General features: G+C 34.1%; 1 protein-coding gene across 4 annotated transcripts in view; it reads right to left on the reverse strand.

Moving 5' to 3' along the window:
• LOC145296099 (sperm-associated antigen 17-like) overlaps positions 1–20,056 on the reverse strand; it is a 163,836-nt gene that overhangs the window by 17,325 nt on the left and 126,455 nt on the right. For all 4 annotated transcript variants that reach the window (XM_080142243.1, XM_080142242.1, XM_080142241.1 and 1 more), the window contains exons 29-33: positions 19,572–19,659; positions 16,952–17,005; positions 12,594–12,734; positions 6,010–6,099; positions 2,468–2,610 (exon numbers count right to left, since the gene is read on the reverse strand). In XM_080142243.1, coding sequence (XP_079998369.1) covers positions 2,468–2,610; positions 6,010–6,099; positions 12,594–12,734; positions 16,952–17,005; positions 19,572–19,659 — 516 coding nt within the window. The remainder of the gene's footprint in view (positions 1–2,467; positions 2,611–6,009; positions 6,100–12,593; positions 12,735–16,951; positions 17,006–19,571; positions 19,660–20,056) is intronic.

Consider the following 20,056-nt stretch of genomic DNA (forward strand, 5'->3'; position numbering starts at 1 on the left):
TATGCAACTACATGTTGTTTTACCATCTTGCAACTCGGACTTAAGGTTAGTGGTAAAAGAAATTTGGTTAGATCTTTTAACAAAATATTTACAAATGCATGAAATTAAAAACTATGCCAAAAAAAATCTAAGCCATATAAAATTATGAGGGACTGGTATTTTTATATATATATAATCTAGCCAGAGATGTCTCGTGTCGCGGGGTTCGAATCGTTCGACTGGTAGTAATTGTGACACCCTGCACTGAAGAATCCCGAAAGGATGAAACACTAGTGTCTGTAGGTATTTAATTATTATAGTAAAAAAAAAAATAATTATGACAGCCCCTTTAAGAAATACGTTTCTTATCGTTGAGCACTTTCTGTTGAATAAAAGTCGGTCAATTTAGCTCTTATGCGTAGATCGTCGTATAACGATTTGATCACTGTCTGTCTGACGTAATGAACATTTAAATTAAAATGTTTAAAATTCAACGCTATTTCACACGATTAATGGTAGCCGAATGGATACGGCCTCCGCTAATCGAGCCAGAGATGTCTCGTGTCGCGGGGTTCGAATCGTTCGACTGGTAGTAATTGTGACACCCTGCACTGAAGAATCCCGAAAGGATGAAACACTAGTGTCTGTAGGTATTTAATTATTATAGTAAAAAAAAAAAAAATAATTATGACAGCCCCTTTAAGAAATACGTTTCTTATCGTTGAGCACTTTTTGTTGAATAAAAGTCGGTCAATTTAGCTCTTATGCGTAGATCGTCGTCTAACGATTTGATCACTGTCTGTCTGACGTAATGAACATTTACATTAAAATGTTTAAAATTCAACGCTATTTCACACGATTAATGGTAGCCAGATGGATACGGCCTCCGCTAATCGAGCCAGAGATGTCTCGTGTCGCGGGGTTCGAATCGTTCGACTGGTAGTAATTGTGACACCCTGCACTGAAGAATCCCGAAAGGATGAAACACTAGTGTCTGTAGGTATTTAATTATTATAGTAAAAAAAAAAATAATTATGACAGCCCCTTTAAGAAATACGTTTCTTATCGTTGAGCACTTTCTGTTGAATAAAAGTCGGTCAATTTAGCTCTTATGCGTAGATCGTCGTATAACGATTTGATCACTGTCTGTCTGACGTAATGAACATTTAAATTAAAATGTTTAAAATTCAACGCTATTTCACACGATTAATGGTAGCCGAATGGATACGGCCTCCGCTAATCGAGCCAGAGATGTCTCGTGTCGCGGGGTTCGAATCGTTCGACTGGTAGTAATTGTGACACCCTGCACTGAAGAATCCCGAAAGGATGAAACACTAGTGTCTGTAGGTATTTAATTATTATAGTAAAAAAAAAAAATAATAATTATATATATATATATATATATATATATATATATATATAAATATTGCTTGTTCACTTAAAAACTAGAAGTATGTCGGGTTAATTAATAACCTTCATTAGATTAATTGTGAAGTAAATAAAGAGAGCGCACCTTTTCTTTCTTAAATGACTTTATAGTGGAGGCTATATTGATAATGACAGAAGAAACAAATTAATTAACGACGTAACATTTACACACAGAAACACCGAAAAACACATCAGTTTATTTTTACATGTTTACACAAAAGAGAAAGGAAACCTCGCATATTCGCCTTTATAAATACACAGTCAAAGAGGAAATAATTCCGAGTCACCCAATCCTAAAAACACACATCATCTCTTAACAGACAAAGGGAAGCAACTCCAGTTTACCTAAGTTCTTACATCACATAAGCGTCAAAGGGAGACAATTCTTCAAGCATTTAAAACAAACAGCAACATTGATAATTTCCAATAAAGTCATCATCAAGTAGGCTTTTTAATTTTAAATCATGTTTTGAATTAATTGAATTTTTTTTTTTTTACAAAGGAATCACCACTTATCAAGGCCCAGAGGCCACTCAAGGATAAGGGTTAAACAGTGTAAAGAGGTCAAAAGGACAATATCATAGTAATCGTTAGAAGTGTAAATTTAGTAAATTGGATTACTTAAGGGGAACGGATCATCAAGAATTTGTTTACATTGGACTTGAAGACAGCCATATTGTGGTCAGCTGGAAAGCAGGTAAACGGAAGAGAGTTCCACAGCTTTGTTCATGGAATCTACGTTTAGGCTTAGGCACAGATAAAGACTGGGTGAAATTATTGATAGTGGTTTCAGCCAATTGTGTTAATTGAAGTGAAATTATTTGATACCTTTTGATTGGGAATGACTCCAAGTGACCTCATCCTAAAAACACACATCATCTCTTAACAGACAAAGGGAAGCTACTTCAGTTTACCTCACACAAGCGTCAAAAGGGAACAACTCTTCAAGCATTTAAAAAAAACCCAGCAGCATTGATAAATTTTCAATAAAGTCATCCTCAAATAGACTCTTTCATTTTAAATCATGTTTTGTGTTAATTGAAGTGAAAATATTTGATACCTTTTGATTGGGAATTGAACGTGATCTGCCACCAACCAGTGAAGGCGGCGTCGGTACAACTGACGTGCGGGGTTGTCCATTAACATCAACGTGTACACTTTTGTATGATTCTCGGTTGCTGAGAGTTGAAACTGAAGCAATAACTACAAAAGAGTAAATAAAAAGATTTGCATAACCTTAAAGGTAATTTATACGCATTGTTTAGTGTTTGTATATAATAGTATTGGAACAATTAATCGGAATCAGGAATTAAAAAAAAATCGGAACTTTTTAAGGTATCGGAATCGGTATTGGAATCTGAAAAATTTGTGCCTATTTTCCGATGCCAAAAAAATCTAATCCTTTGAGGCCCTTATCACCGCTCTGCGATTTTTAGTTTCGGTGGAGATAGAGTTTGAAAATATGGAGACAGACAGACAGTCGTTTATATATTAGATTAATGTTAAGACGATTAATCGAAAATCAGGAATCGGAAAAATCGGAACTTTTTTAGGTATCGGAATCGGTATCAGATTTGATATCGGAATGAGAAAAAATTGTGCTTATTTTTCGATGCCAAAAATTGATTTTCTTAATTATCTTTATTTCTTTGATTTTCGTTCAAGAAAAATCTTCCGCTGCTGATAGTAATTATAAAAGAAAAAAATATTTATTGATTTTAAACAACCAGTAAAACTAAATATATATAGATCACCCCCACTTCAAAAGTGTGGTTTTATGTCTGAGAAAATATATGCACATTTAAGATGTGTTTTTACAGTAATTAGGACAAAATACACATTTTATAGGTAAATATTTAGAGATTTATAAAGAATCGGAATTGGTAATTGTATCAGAGTCGGAAAAAATATTGGAATCATCCTATCAGTAGTTTATAGACGTTATTCGCAGAAAGCAATATAATACAGATGTGTAACAGACACAAACCGAAGTAAATTAACATATATGACAGTGAAAGATTCATTTTTGATAAATATGATGTATATATATATATATATATATATATATATATATATATATATATATAATTATTTTTTTACTATGATAATTAAATACCTACAGACACTAATGTTTCATCCTTTCGGGAATCTTCAGTGCAGGGTGTCATGATTAATACCAGTCGAACGATTTGAATACCGCAACACGAGACATCTTTGGCTCCAATAGTGAAGACCGTATCCATTCGGCTACCATTAACCGCGTGAAATAACGTTGAATTTAAACATCTTAATTTTAAATGTTTATTTACGTCAGTCAGACAGTGATCTAATCGTTATACGATGATCTATGCATAAGAGCTAAATTGACCGACTTTAATTCAACTGAAAGTGCTCAACGATAAGAAACGAATTTTTTAAAGGGGCTGTCATATATATATATATATATATATATATATATATATATATACTAGCAAAAGTACCCGTCATTGACTGGGTTCAAAAACAGCCTACAGAAAATGGACTCGGATTTATGAAAGTATGATAGGTTATGAAAAGGAACGGTTGTAAAGAGATAGCTTCGAATTTGGGGGTATCAAAACCAAAGCAAACTATGATGAAAGTAAAAATAAATAGATAAATCCCATAATTTATTATACCATACGTGTTCACACTGAAACACTTATCACAATATTCTGTGGATCTATATTAAAAAACCTTGTTAAACTTTGTGACATATTTCGATTCTATGGAGGTCAGGCGTGAACGAACACCCCATAATTTTATTATACCATATTTCTTCAAACTGAAAAGTCTTTATTAAAGTTTGTGCCTATTTCCATTTTATGGAGGCCAGGCGCGAACGCAGCCCCCACAATTTTATTATACCATCCCTATTTAAGTTGAAACATACTTATCAAAGGATTCTTATGTACATCTATATCAAAAACACTTGTAAACGTTTTTTTTTTTCATTTCAAAATTTTTTATTTCCATACTTTGGGGGCCAGGCGCGAACGCAGACCCCACAATCCTAGTGAACCACCATTCTGCCAGATCAAACATACCCACTCCTGTGTCTCGATACATCTTCTATCATTATATGTGACCAGTTTTCTATAATAGTCAACCATATAGGAGCCTATTCGTGACCAGACACACACACACACACACACACACACACACACACACACACACACACACACACACACACACACACACACACACAGACGTTCAGCTTTATATTATAAATATGCATATGTATATTTTCTTATATTTTATACTTTCATTGTGTTTTTACTTGTGTCAGCATGGTCAGATGAAAGGCGATGAAAGGTAAATGTGGTAAAAGAAATGAAGTGTTAGCTGTTCTGCACTTGCCATGATGGATTGTTGAACATACTGCATTTCGAATAACCATTTCCCGGGGTAAATTCGACACTGCTATCAAAATTCACTATTCAAAATTGTATGTGTCCCTAGTCTTGAATCTCTTGAATATCCTTTTATCATTTTGAAGTTGTCTTTGCCACTTTCTATTCGTGTTCCTCAGAATTGTCTGATCTATACCCTGCTTCCTTTGTTCCAGCTCGTTTGACTCGTTGGTCTACTGGTCTCCATCAAGTCACTGTTTTAATACATTGTAATACCGTTTCCTATTCTAGAAGCTTTTTTTTTTTCCAAGAACTGCAACGTTGTGGAACTCTCTTCCTGCTCACTGTTTTCCTTCTACCTACAGCCTTTGTCTTTTTAAGACTAAGGTCAATAGGCATCTCCTGCATTTTCAATAATCATCGTTCGTTCTTGTTGGCTCCTTACATCAAGTGGCTTCATGCCTTGTCTCAAAAAAAAAAAGATAGATTTTGTATTGGAATGCCTCCAATAAGTATCGAAAATCGATAATTAAAAAAACCTAATTAAAGAAGGAATACAGATCTTTAAACTCTTATACAACCTAACATCACAAGGGCATTTGAGAAGTTTTATCACTGCACAAGCTGAAGGACTTGGCACATAAAATCAACAGTAGGTTCTTTTGATAAGATGATGTACATTCAAAATAAATGTTTCTGTTTAGAGCACAATTGAACCATGATACTTGACTTTTGCATTTTAAACTTTAATTCAAGCTATTATATATGAAAATAATTTTATAAAATCAACAATACGTTCTCTACAGTGCAATGTAGACTACAATGGATTGTGTACTAAATTACTGTGGTGAGACATGTAAGCTTCTTCTTAGTGCACCAGAGTGGGTCCCTGACTAGAGCAGGCAATCAATCGATTTGATTGAAAAATGGGTGAATTCACTGATTTCGATGACAATAAAAGTATTGGAAGGGTAAAATATTCATTGATCCTCATTCAATATGCGGACAATGTTGGGTCTCCTTGCTAGTTTGCAAAATAAAATAAAGATTAAAAAATCCACAAAAATCAAACAGGAAAAAAAATAAATAAATAACAGGGCGCATAATTTTTGCAAACTGATCGAAATTTGAGAATCAAAAACATTTGGCAGCCATTACAGAGCTGAAAAGTTCAAGATAGTCACAATGTTTTTAAATATGCAATTTTTGATTCTTACAAAAATTTTCTAACCTGGAATTGGGGAAGATTTGTCCGATTTCTCACTGAAGTTTTTGATTTCTGAACAGCGAGCTGAATCCGGGTCCTTTGCAGTTGGATTTTCTGGAAAATAGAAGTAGAGAATTACCTACCCTTTTTTTTACACACATTTTTACACATGCACTCACCAGAGGGCGTTTCAGACCTAATCATCTTCCTTTTTATGATAGAAAGTGCTGCTGAAATTAGGATGATCCTCATTAACCAAGCACTTTTAAAGAAGATACTTTGTTGGTTTGGCCACACTGCATGCTGTAACACAAGAGAGTTCATTGACTAAGCAATATCCCGGCACCACTGCATGAATATAGAAGACCTACTAACACACCATCAAAGCCGACGTCAAACCTACCTCTGATTCATGGGTCTACAGTGTTTGATGCTAGTCTTGTGATTGGCTGCTTATAATTATTTTGACTGCTGTGAAATGTTGTGCATCTGTATTCATCAGGGACACTGTGTGTTTTGTGAAAGAGCTAACTCAACCCATCCTGGGAAAATGCCGCCAAAATCAAAGTCAAAATCCTTCATTTTCCATCTAACACTTGATTAGCATGGATGCTCGGCATTGCCCGGCGTTGCCCAGGTCAACATGAAGTTCTACTTGGACACACCTGCTATACTAAGGATATTGAGCACTTTTTCATTATTAAATGTCAACTCCATTGTTATCCAAACAACAATTTCAAAGATAAAAGAACGGATTAAAACACGAAAATGTAATCGCTCAAAAAAAGAAGAAGTACATGAGAACCTCCTCACTAGATATTTCGGCAGAAAGGATACAAAGAGAAGATATATTAAGCACTTGCCTGTGCTCTGGAAAAATATTCCCCTGCCCCACCAAAATTTAATAAATGAATCAAAACAACTTTCCTTTCGATCAAAATAGCAGGGAGTGCATGTGTGACCGAAAAAAAAAAAAAAAAAAAAATGAGCCGCCACAGCCAAGCTCAAATATGAAAGAAGAGAAGAAGGCAAAAAGTTTTGGGCAAATGCGTTTGACTCCATGGCAACGGGTGCTTCTGACGTCATGACGTTGCAAAATAATCTTTACACATGCGTGACTTGCAAAAACAGCGACACAAAAAATAGACACCCTTTCCAAAAAGTGGTCCAGTTGACCACCACAGAATTAATCTTTTTTTTCTAATTTTCACATATTATACATCTGAGGCATTGCTCTTTCAGATGGTACCAGTTTCCACTTGGTCGGATGCGGATGACAAAAGTTTTTAACAGACATACAAACACACAGACAGGTTCCCTTTATATAATAGACTAGCGAGGGGTACCCGGCGTTGCCCAGTGTTTGGAGGTGGGGGGGGTTTAAAAAAAAATAAGTATGAGGATCGAACCCGAACCGTTGAGGCAAAGTTGTAAATTAAAGTGTGAAAAAAAAAAGTGCGACGTTAATCATTGCCCCACCGCAAAGCAGGTGCCCGTTTTAATGAGTTAATGGGGTCAAGTTTGACTGCGGGATAGTATTCATTTGCTGCTGAACGCTTTTTTTCCCCACCCCCAAGATGTTATAGGAAAAAGACAAACCCACATGCGGCGAGCGAAAAATACTGAATATTTATCTTCCCGAAATCGAGCAAATTAAATAGACAGGCGAGCTTCGTTGTTAACTGTGAGATATTACGATTTATATGTGATATAAAAAGTTTTAAAAAGTTGTGAAGCGAGCGACCGCTTCTCTGAAAAAAGCCTTTTGTTGATATACAGAAAAAGCGAACACACATACATACATACATACATACATTTTCGCTTTTATATATATAGATAAGTTTTTGACCTAAAAGTAATTTTTTTAACTCTTTACATCAAATGGCTTCATGCCTTGTTTGGAGGAATTTCCATAAAAGAAAAGAAAAATATGGAAAGGGACACAAAAACTTATTATTCTCTTTTTTTCCTGCTTTGTATTTGTTCTGCCTCGCATTTTTATCTTTTTTTTAATTTTAATTTTTTTTACTGTTTATTTACCCGAAACAAGGCACTGTGCCCCTAAGTTGTAAGAGGCTACTAATAGGGACCAGATTTGCCGGGATACTATGTAGGGAGTTGGGCAGCAAGATGTCATTTTGTTGGTTGTTAGAAATATTTACGTTGAAGGGGTACTAGTCCTTTGAGTTTGCCCAAGCACTTACCATTAAAGCACTTGTCTTGTAAAACGGGCACACGGATGTCACATTTCGATGATGGGACAGAGGTTGGATTTAGTTGATAATTCAGGACCTATTAGGTTGGCGACTCTTTTTTAACCCTGTCTAGGAGTGAGAGACTAGTGGCAGATGCACCAGCCCAGATGTGGCAACAATACTCCATGCATGGGCAAACCGAGGCCTTGTAGATATATAGGATACTCTCAGGTATGTGTGGCCTTTTAGCACGGTAGAGATAGCTCACCTTCCTTGCAGCACCCTTAGCAATTACCTCAATGTATTTTCTCCAGAGAGGGAATTCCAAAGTGCAGCAGTCAGAGGGAAAAAACTATTCAAGTAGAAGGCTTTACGGCATCTAGTGATCTCAGTGTAGGCGTGGGATTTTGCTGCTTGTTGGGGACATTGTAGTTGAGGGGATACTAATGCTTAGAGTTTATTAGAGCAGTTGCCATTGAAATTCTTGTAAAACAGGCACAAGGATGCCACGTTTTGGCGATGGGACATTTAGATGGATTTAGTTGATAATTCAAGACCTATTAGGTTGGCGACTCTTTTTTAATCCTGTCTAGGAGCGAGAGACTAGTGGCAGATGCACCAGCCCAGATGTGATAACAATATTCTATGCATTGGAGAATAGTGACTTTGTAGTTATATACAGTGAGTGCGGCCTGATTATGCAAATCAATTTTTTACTACTAAAATTTAATTTTTCACATTCTCTGGTAAAATTTTGAAGTATATAGTTTAATTGTGATATTTTCTTCCCTATACGGAGATATACTTAAAAATATTCTGTGTAATATTCTTATTTATGGAATTTTTCTAAAAAGTGGTAATTTTAGCCGTCCAACTTGATTAAGCACAAGTGACAAAATGGCACAAGTGACAAAATGGCACAAGTGACAAAATGGTACAAGTGACAAAATGGCACAAGTGACAAAATGGCACAAGTGACAAAATGGGGAAAAAGCCAGGTTTAACCAATTCTGATCGATTTCAAATAACTTCAATGCTTACTAAAGTAATGACTACCATCGAAATAGCCAACAAACTTTGTAGAGATCATCAAACTATCAAAGCGTATGTGGTCAATGGAAAGACCAGTAGGAAAGTACCTGAAAGAGCTCATTTAAGAAAACGTAATGAGAGGAATAAGTGTTGCATTGCCAGGGAGATTGTCAGAACACCCCATTCTACTAGCAAGAAAATTTTTCTGCAAGCCAAATGTCGAAAACTTCAAGGTTCGAGGCATCAAGGAGTCTTAGAAAAGTGAAGAGCTCAAAAAAAAAAAAAAAAAAAAAAAAAAAAAAAAAAAGCTTCCATTAAGCAAGAATCTGTCTGTGTTTGTTAACAATATCACGTCAGCTGATATTTGGGCTTGACAATAAATACCCTAGAAAAACCACTTCTGATTATTTAGTTTTCAAATATGCAAAGGAAAAAATGATTTGTGGCGATTTTAAATGGTACTTCTTTTATTGTAAATTGAACTCAGTAATAAGAAAAATTCGAAATAAAATGGTGAGATTCATCAGGGCGTGAACAGGGTATCATTCAATCTGTAGTCAAATGCTCTACCATTAAGTTATATCTCCAAATTATAATTAATCTATTTTTTGAAGAAAAAATGATTTGCTGAAATTTTATTATCTCTCTTGCTGGTGTAACGTAAAATAATTTCCCATAAAAGTTCTTCTTTTTTTCTATAAGAAAGAGAGACTTTTTAAGATCGGATTTTTTCGATTTTCGATGCTTATCAGGTGAATTTCTGCACAAACCATATCTAAGAACACTGCCAGACATAAAAATTCGCTTTGTGTGAATTTTACAAAAGATAGGCTCAGCCGTTTCAGAACCTATGAGGAAGGAAGGAACTCACACACACACACACACGCACACACACACACAAGGTGACTTTGATAGAGATAGAAATTTTATAAATGAATATTGGTATACAAATAAATAGAATTTGGGTTTCAGTGAAAATATAACAAATTACAAAAATTGAATCTTTAAAGTATTTCATTTTTTTCTTTTTTCATTTGCATAAGCGGACTCAATAATATTTTAGAACATTCTATAGTATAAATCTCACCTGTCTGTTTAAATGTATGTATGTACGTATGTACGTATGTCTGCCTAAAACTTTCGATAGAGGCGATGGATATCCACAAGATCAGTATCGTTTTGAAGCTCGAACCTTTGGATGACAGATATTGAAAATTGGCTAAAAAACTTAATTCCTTCACAATCAACTGGACACTTTTCTACAAGGAGGGGTCGCTTTTTTTTTTGATAATTCAGGACCTATTAGGTTGGCGACTCTTTTTTAACCCTGTCTAGGAGTGAGAGACTAGTGGCAGATGCACCAGCCCAGATGTGATAACAATATTCTATGCATTGGAGAATAGTGACTTTGTAGTTATATACAGTGAGTGCGGCCTGATTATGCAAATCAATTTTTTACTACTAAAATTTAATTTTTCACATTCTCTGGTAAAATTTTGAAGTATATAGTTTAATTGTGATATTTTCTTCCCTATACGGAGATATACTTAAAAATATTCAGTTTAATATTCTTATTTATGGAATTTTTCTAAAAAGTGGTAATTTTAGCCGTCCAACTTGATTAAGCACAAGTGACAAAATGGCACAAGTGACAAAATGGCACAAGTGACAAAATGGCACAAGTGAAAAAATGGCACAAGTGACAAAATGGCACAAGTGACAAAATGGTACAAGTGACAAAATGGCACAAGTGACAAAATGGCACAAGTGACAAAATGGGGAAAAAGCCAGGTTTAACCAATTCTGATCGATTTTAAATAACTTCAATGCTTACTAAAGTAATGACTACCATCGAAATAGCCAACAAACTTTGTAGAGATCATCAAACTATCAAAGCGTATGTGGTCAATGGAAAGACCAGTAGGAAAGTACCTGAAAGAGCTCATTTAAGAAAACTTAATGAGAGGAATAAGCGTTGCATTGCCAGGGAGATTGTCAGAACACCCCATTCTACTAGCAAGAAAATTTTTCTGCAAGCCAAATGTCGAAAACTTCAAGGTTCGAGGCATCAAGGAGTCTTAGAAAAGTGAAGAGCTCAAAAAAAAAAAAAAAAAAAAAAAAAAAAAAAAAAAAAGCTTCCATTAAGCAAGAATCTGTCTGTGTTTGTTTACAATATCACGTCAGCTGATATTTGGGCTTGACAATAAATACCCTAGGAAAACCACTTCTGATTATTTAGTTTTCAAATATGCAAAGGAAAAATTATTTGTGGCGATTTTAAATGGTACTTCTTTTATTGTAAATTGAACTCAGTAATAAGAAAAATTCGAAATAAAATGGTGAGATTCATCAGGGCGTGAACAGGGTATCATTCAATCTGTAGTCAAATACTCTACCACTAAGTTATATCTCCAAATTATAATTAATCTATTTTTTGAAGAAAAAATGATTTGCTGAAATTTTATTATCTCTCTTGCTGGTGTAACGTAAAATAATTTCCCGTAAAAGTTCTTCGTCTTTTTTTCTATAAGAAAGAGAGACTTTTTAAGATCGGATTTTTTCGATTTTCGATGCTTATCAGGTGAATTTCTGCACAAACCATATCTAAGAACACTGCCAGACATAAAAATTCGCTTTGTGTGAATTTTACAAAAGATAGGCTCAGCCGTTTCAGAACCTATGAGGAAGGAAGGAACTCACACACACACACACACGCACACACACACACAAGGTGACTTTGATAGAGATAGAAATTTTATAAATGAATATTGGTATACAAATAAATAGAATTTGGGTTTCAGTGAAAATATAACAAATTACAAAAATTGAATCTTTAAAGTATTTCATTTTTTTCTTTTTTCATTTGCATAAGCGGACTCAATAATATTTTAGAACATTCTATAGTATAAATCTCACCTGTCTGTTTAAATGTATGTATGTACGTATGTCTGCCTAAAACTTTCGATAGAGGCGATGGATATCCACAAGATCAGTATCGTTTTGAAGCTCGAACCTTTGGATGACAAATATTGAAAATTGGCTAAAAAACTTAATTCCTTCACAATCAACTGGACACTTTTCTACAAGGAGGGATCGCTTTTTTCACCGATATTTTCGAAAGTCATCCCTTCTTTTCAATTGGCTAGCCTTAATTTAAACCTTGGTCACTTCCGGTTTGGCGATGGATGCAAAGACGCCATTTTTTTTCACATTCTTTTCCTCCTTTGCGGTATGGATTCGAGCCTGTCTGCATACTACCACTTTTTTTTTTTTTGCTTAACACACACGTCCAAACACACGGGCAACGCCGGGCACCCAGGCTAGTTTCAAATAAAAGCAAGAATTGTTTTATGTGAAGAAAGAAAAACATAAATTGCATACCTGGCCTTTCCTGGATGGGTTCAGCTTTCTGCAAGTTAGGAGTGGGATTGTTCGGTCGCAGGTTATTCGGCGATGCATTACCTGAGGCGTGTGATGGGGACGGATTCACTGGACGCAATTCACGCGAAGTTTGATAATCATCTGGAAACGAATTTGTTGTCAAAGACAAATCGTTATTCAATAATCGTTATTTATTATTTGCATTCTATTACATAGAATTACACTTTTCATTTTTATGTTGATTCTCTAACCGTTTTTTATAGAAGAACACCCATACGAAGATAATATAAAGAGAGAGAGAGAGAGAGAGAGAAATATAAGTATATATATATATATATATATATATATATATATATATATATATATATATACATATATATATACATATATATATATTAATGAAAACAAAGGGATGTAGTGTTTACCTGATATACGCAAGTGTAAACTTCAAACTAATATAAATAACAGTATTTATATATAGAAAATTTAATCCTTATTCCGCAGAGTTTCAAAGAATGTTGTTCTTATTATTCTTCTCATCAGAGGGCATAAACAAATCAGCAAATAATATTTGCAGCAATGCTAGAAATTGTGGGTTCACTTAATGCCTTAACTAGTAAATTCTAGCATTGCTACAAATAATATTTGCTGATTTCTTTATGTCCCCTGATGAGAAGAATAATAAGAATAGCATGCTTTGAAACTCCGCGGAATAAGGACTTTGTAAATTGTTTTTGGAGTATTCAGTCGAACAATAGATTTTGATTGTAAAGTTCGACTTACAGTTTTAATTTTGTTTCTCTTATATATATATATATATATATATATATATATATATATATGTGTGTGTGTGTGTATGTGTGTGTGTGTGTGTGTATGTTGGAACGATTAATCGGAATCAGAATTGGGAATTGGAAAAATCTGAGCTTTTTGGGGTATTGGAATTGGTATCAAAATCGGGAAAAATTTTAGCCTATTTCCTGATGCCAAAACCAATTCCTTACATTATCTTTTTTATTTGACTTTGATTTAAGAAACATCTTCCACTGCTTGTAGTAATAATAAAATAATAAATATTTATTGATTTAAGACTAAAATCTCTAGACCACCCATCGCTAGTGTGTTTTTACATTTGAGAAAATATGCCCACATTTAAGATGTGGTTTTACGGTAATCGGGACAAAATAGCAACTTTATAGTTAAATATTTAGAGATTTATTAAGAATCAGAATCGGAATCAGTAATTTTATCAAAATCAGGAATTTAGTACGGAATTGGTAATTGTATCGGAATTGGGAAAAATATTGGAATCGTCCCACCACTATATATATATATATATATATATATATATATATATATATATATATATATATATATATATGATTTTCAGAATGTGAGAGAATGTATATAATAAATTCCACAGCCAAACAACGTCGCAGCTCACAAGAGCCAAGACAGTCAAAGAACCGGAAGTCCAAGACTCGAGTTTCGCCCTCATTTGGGCTCATCAGTTAGACACATCCGAACTCAGGATTCGAAACCCGAGCCTCTTGCATGCAAGGCAAGCACTCTACCAACTGAGCAAACGCCCTGCACACAAGAATTCTATTAACCAACACAGATCAAGCAAACCGCGCCGAAATCCGACTGTGAAATGAACCTACCTCGTATCGACAAGGGACGCGGTCATCCAACCAATATATGTATATATATATATATATATATATATATATATATATATATATATATATATATGACTGTGGTTGATTGTAGTACTTTGCGGAAATTGGTAAAAAAAATAGCTGTGGTTCTGTTCAGGTTAATAGGATGGAGCGTGCAAAGCTAAAAAGGGATCTTAGGAGAGGAGATCTGGAATTTTTACCTGGTAACCATGAAAATTGGATCATGGTCATGTTTTCCTTTTTAAAGCAGGGTATGTGAGCCACCTGAAGTCTCACAATAGCTGACCATCCTCATACAACGTTCCACAGCGACCTCATAGCACAGTGCGTGTAATATGCAGTAATGTATGCAGCTCTATATCTGGACTGAGAAGGCTCATTCTTGTGCACAAAAACAGTATTCCTTATCCGGATTTAATCAACTCCGTTATCACATTGACCTTGGTGTGTCATGTTTGTGTCATTGTGCCTGTAAGTGAGCTGCAGGCCTTTAAAGTTACATGAGAACACATGAGGGGGTACTTCATGCGGAACACGAATTTTGAGACAGCAATACTCTGTGAAGATGCTGCAATCATCATCTAACGCACACACATACACACACATTATATATATATATATCTATATAATTATAAAACTCAAATGATCTTGTAACGATGTATGTAACCCACTTTCCGGTTTACGACATCCGGTTGCGCGTGCGCGCATGACCTGCGCACTGAAATATTAATGTTATTATTTCGAAATTATTATTTAACATGGGAAGAGTGGGGTTTAAAATAACTTAAACGTAATACAGAAATGAACGATGTAAAAAAAAAAAAAAAAGCAGATATATCAAAATTTGAATTTAACTATAATAAGTATTATGGTATCTGTTCAGTGCACATTTACCTATAAGTATGGCCAACCACTTATAATTCAGTAACTGTAATTTTTTTTTCCAAAATAATCAATTATAATAAACAGAACGACTCATAGAAATCTTCTTTTTTCATTTTAATATACTTTCATAGAAATGTTTTTGTTATGTCAAAAAAAAACAAACTATTTTCTTACGTCACAAATGTCACACTCATACATGAATTCCATAGCTAATATAACATACTGAGCCAACGGGTCACGGATAGTCTAGTATATATATATATATATATATATATATATATATATATATATATATATATATATATACTAGACTATCCGTGACCCGTATATATATATATATATATATATATATATATATATATATATATATATATATATATATATATATATATATAGTGTACTTAGGCAGCATGTTTTCATTCAGACAAGTATTGTTAAATAGCACGGAGTGTTCTTGTTTAATGAGTTTTCTTTGTAGTTTTTCAATTTTTCGAATTGTTTTCTAGTTTCTCGGTTGAATCTGTGTAAGAAAGTTCCATAGTCGTCTTGTTCCATCTGTTTTTTATTTTTTCTTTGCAAGTACTTTCAACTGAGTTTCATCAGTCGTCTTCAAGCATGTTTGATTATTGTTCGTTTAAAATCCGGATGCTTTTATATGCTTCAGTTAAAATTACATTTAAATTTCTTGAAATAGTGAAGCGTCTCCTGTGTAAAAATATATATACGTTTTAACGTGTTAGGAACGTGACTAAAATAAATGTACAATGGTTTTAAAGGTGTGATTTACAAGATGGTATAGAATTTACAGATCTAAAAAAAAATTATTTATAACTTTACATGACAATATACACACACACACACACACACACATGTGTATATTTACATATATATATATCATAATAATGTTGTATTCCTGTTGTCTATTTGTTTACAATATCCGTCATATATGACGTTATATGTATTATAATAAAGCCACGAAGTCAATTTTGTACTCTGTCAAGGCAGGATAGGCTGGTTTTAGCAGCTCCTGCCCAGATATTGCAGCAGTATTCCATCCTTGGACGTACTTGGCTTTTATATAGATAGAGAATTGCATCAGTAGTGAGATATCTTCTGGAGCGGTAGAAGGATCCCACCATCTTTCCAGTGACCTTGGCAACAGACTTGATGTACATGTTCCATTTCAGATAAGGAGTAAAGGACAAACCCAGAAGCTTGTCAAAACATGGGGCTTCTCCTAGACGAGAGCCATCCATTTCAATTGATGCCAGATGGGGATCAGAGCGTTGTGCTTCCAAGACATTAAGGCAGTGATAGAGGCACTCATATGTTACAAAACGATCACAAGGGCGAAAATAAACTTGAGTTTATCTTCAGTAGGACAGCCCCTGTCGTGAATGTGGTATTGCAGTGACTGAGATATTTCTAGTTACGGGTAGGATAGACAATTTTAAGTATTGGTGACCAAGGATGACCAACAGCATCCATTATCCCTGCACTTTCGATTAGTCTTGTGCCTAATTTGTTCAATATGTAACATTTTTATACTTTGTGCAAATAAATATTTAAAAGTGTAGTATCTGTTCTCTACAACAGCAGCACCGTTTGCTACCGGAAGTTTTCATGTAATTATTTCCCTTGAGAAAAATTCAAAATACAGTCATACAAACAAACAGGAAATGCAGCTTATATCAGAAGTGTCTGACTTATTGATCAATTCAGATCAGTAGCAAAACTTCTTTTATAAAAGGATCAACTTTCAATAAGAATCGATTGCTTGAATATAAATACCGTGATAATTTTCTCTTGATAAAGGTGGCGTATATCTTGGTTGAACTACAGGTTCTGAAAAATACAAAATAATCAATAATTTGAGCATTAGATTGCAGACTATATATATATATATATATATATATATATATATATATATATATATATATATATATATTAAAGTGACCTTATCTATCTGTGAGCGAAACTGTCTCTATCAAACTACTCTGTCAATTTTTGGTCTACAAACTCGAATCTTTATATATACTCGTAGGTAAGTCAGACCTGTAAAGCAAATTTGATTTTGTATTTAGCCGGTAAAAATAGCTGCTAAGTGCTTGAAATTTATAAAACTGGAACTTGGCAGGCATAAGTCGACTTAAAGTGCTTCTCTACACATGCACATTATACAATAATGTCGCTTAATTTTCAGAGTCTTGATATAGCTCAGATAGTAATGAATAACACCGGAAGACAAGATGTTTTAGTTTCGATTCTGGCTGATGGCACCCAAATAATATTTTTTTAACTTTTAAAATCACTACTATATATTGGGTATAATATGATAATTCATAGAGTAGTAGCTCTATAATAATAAATACAGAATCAATATAAATGATCATATTTAAACATACTTTACGAACGGGGCAACGTCAGGCGGCCTGCTAGTATATATATATAAAAGTGTCATTTTCTGTTTGTGTGTGGAACGGTCTCTACTAAACTACTCAGTCAATTTTTAGTCTAAAGACTCGAAACTAGATATATAGGGGCTTTGGGCCTGTCGAACAAATTCGATTTGGTTTGTAGCCGATAAAATAGTTGCTAATAAGTCAAAAGTGAAAAAATTGGAACTTGGCAGGTGTATGTTGACTAAACGTGTATCTTCTATGCATGTGCAAATATACATTTATAAGTCAAAGTTGGTTAATTTTTAAAGTTTTTTTTATCCATCTGTTTTTAGCACAGATTGTAATGAATACGGCTGGAGCGCAAAATGGTTGGATTTAATTCTAGCTACTGACACCTAAGTCATATTTTTTAACTTTTGAAACCACTACTATATATTGGGTACAATATAATAATCAATACAGAATTGGATCTCTAATAATAAATATGAAATTAGCATAATTAAAATATTATATTTAAACATGTTTTATGACCTGGAAATGCTAGGCGGCTTGTGTGTGTGAAACGACACTAATCCTATTTGGGTTTTAACTGGCTTTCGCCAAAGGAGGAAGTTCCATGGGAGTATGAAATTCACAAGCGGTTCCCAATCGCATGTATATCCCCATTAGGGGAGATTACGATGTTAGCTTTTTGCAACTCTTGCAGGGAGGTGTCGATGTCTTCCTACTTATAGCGTCTGGAATTCCCAAATTGGTCACCCATTTTAGTAATGATGAGGCTCAATGTTGCTTAACTTTGGTTATCTGACGGGAACCAGTGTGCTAACCTGATTATGTTGTGCATGCTGGGCGGCTTGCTAGTGCTATAGAAAAAAAGAAAAGAAAAAATGGTTCTTTCTGTCGCGCCAAACACTTTCTCACACCGAAAGCTATTCTCCATCTCCGCAAATCTACGATCAGACCATGTATGGTCCATACATTGTAAGGAGTAATGTACTCATATTTGGAGTGGTGAATTTCTGCTCCCTTTCAAGGTTCTTCATAAAGTATCTGCAATTTAACTGGCTCTATACTTACATCTTCTCTATAGACGTGATGTTGCTAGTCCCAGTCTTTTCTATAAATACTATTATGACATGTGTTCTTCAGAATTGTCTGATCTATTCCCTGCTTCTTTTGTTCCAGCTTGTTTGTCTCGTTGATCTAGTGGTCTATATCAATCCACAGCTTTAATACTTTATTGTAATACAGTTTCCAATCAAAGAACTGCAAAGAAATGTATTCTTGCTGACTGTTTTCCTCCTACCAACAGCCTTGGTTTTTTCTAAGACTAGGACCAAGATTGCAGCACAAAGATTGTTTTTTTTTTAATTCAATTTAACATTAGATAATTAATTCTTAATACTGCAATATTTTAAGTTATAAATTTATTATGTTTTTTACTAGAATATCTTTTTCTTTCCCAGTTTTAACAACTAGTCCTTTGCTTTTCCATGTTTAAGCTTAACCATATTACTTTTCATGCTCATATTTTTCTATTGTAATATATATATATATATATATATATATATATATATATATATATATATATATATATATGTAGCTTTTATTTAATTTCGTGTAAACAATTTACATGATCACGGCACAGACAATGCGAATGTTTCAGTCAGCTAATGGCCTCATTGTGTAAGCCAAAGTTCCTCTTTCCTGAGAAAAATAGTCCTTGAATAAAGAAACAAAAAACTGTCAAGTTTTTAAATATTGATATTAAGAAAACAACTGATAGAACCAAGAAAGAAAAGAAGGAATAAAAGTAGATATAGACTGAGTTGCGTGGGAGGGGAAGAAAGACGAGGAAAGAGATAGAAGAAATAGATGGAAACGGTGACAGAGAAAGACAACAATATATCCACTTTCATTCGGAATTCCCAACCCCCATTACAAAAACATCTGAAACATAAAATGATACTACGGATAAAAAAGTAAAAATAATAAAAAAAAAACATTACCAGTTTGTGAATCGACATTTTCTACGGAATCTGATTTTAAAACTGGAAAGCCGCTAAGAATCTTCAGTTGCTCATCCAGGTTTTTTATCTGAATAAAAAACAAGTTTGTTAAACATTTCATCAAACCAACAACTGTATGCGTCCTCTGGACGCAAATCTATCTCTACAATTATATAAATTCAACTGTGTGTGTGTGTTCGTTCCTTATAGACTCCGAAATGGCTAAACAGATTTTCTTTAGAATTTACAGAACTTTAGTATATAAGTCTGGGAGTGATCTTAGTAAGTTTTGTCTCAGAATACCCCTGATAATTACGGATAATTGATAATCGAAACTGTTATTTTAATTCATCTAAAACCATTTTTTCCATGTCGTCGCTTAGCAACAATGATAGAACAACGGGCCGTGAAATTTCTACTGTGGGTAAGTTGATAGCGTGATTTTCTTCTTTTTTTTTTTTTTTTTTTTTTTTTGCATGACGTAG

Source organism: Euprymna scolopes, chromosome 16 (assembly GCF_053919585.1).
Source record: "Euprymna scolopes isolate OS-2025 chromosome 16, ASM5391958v1, whole genome shotgun sequence".
NCBI lineage: Eukaryota > Metazoa > Mollusca > Cephalopoda > Sepiida > Sepiolidae > Euprymna > Euprymna scolopes.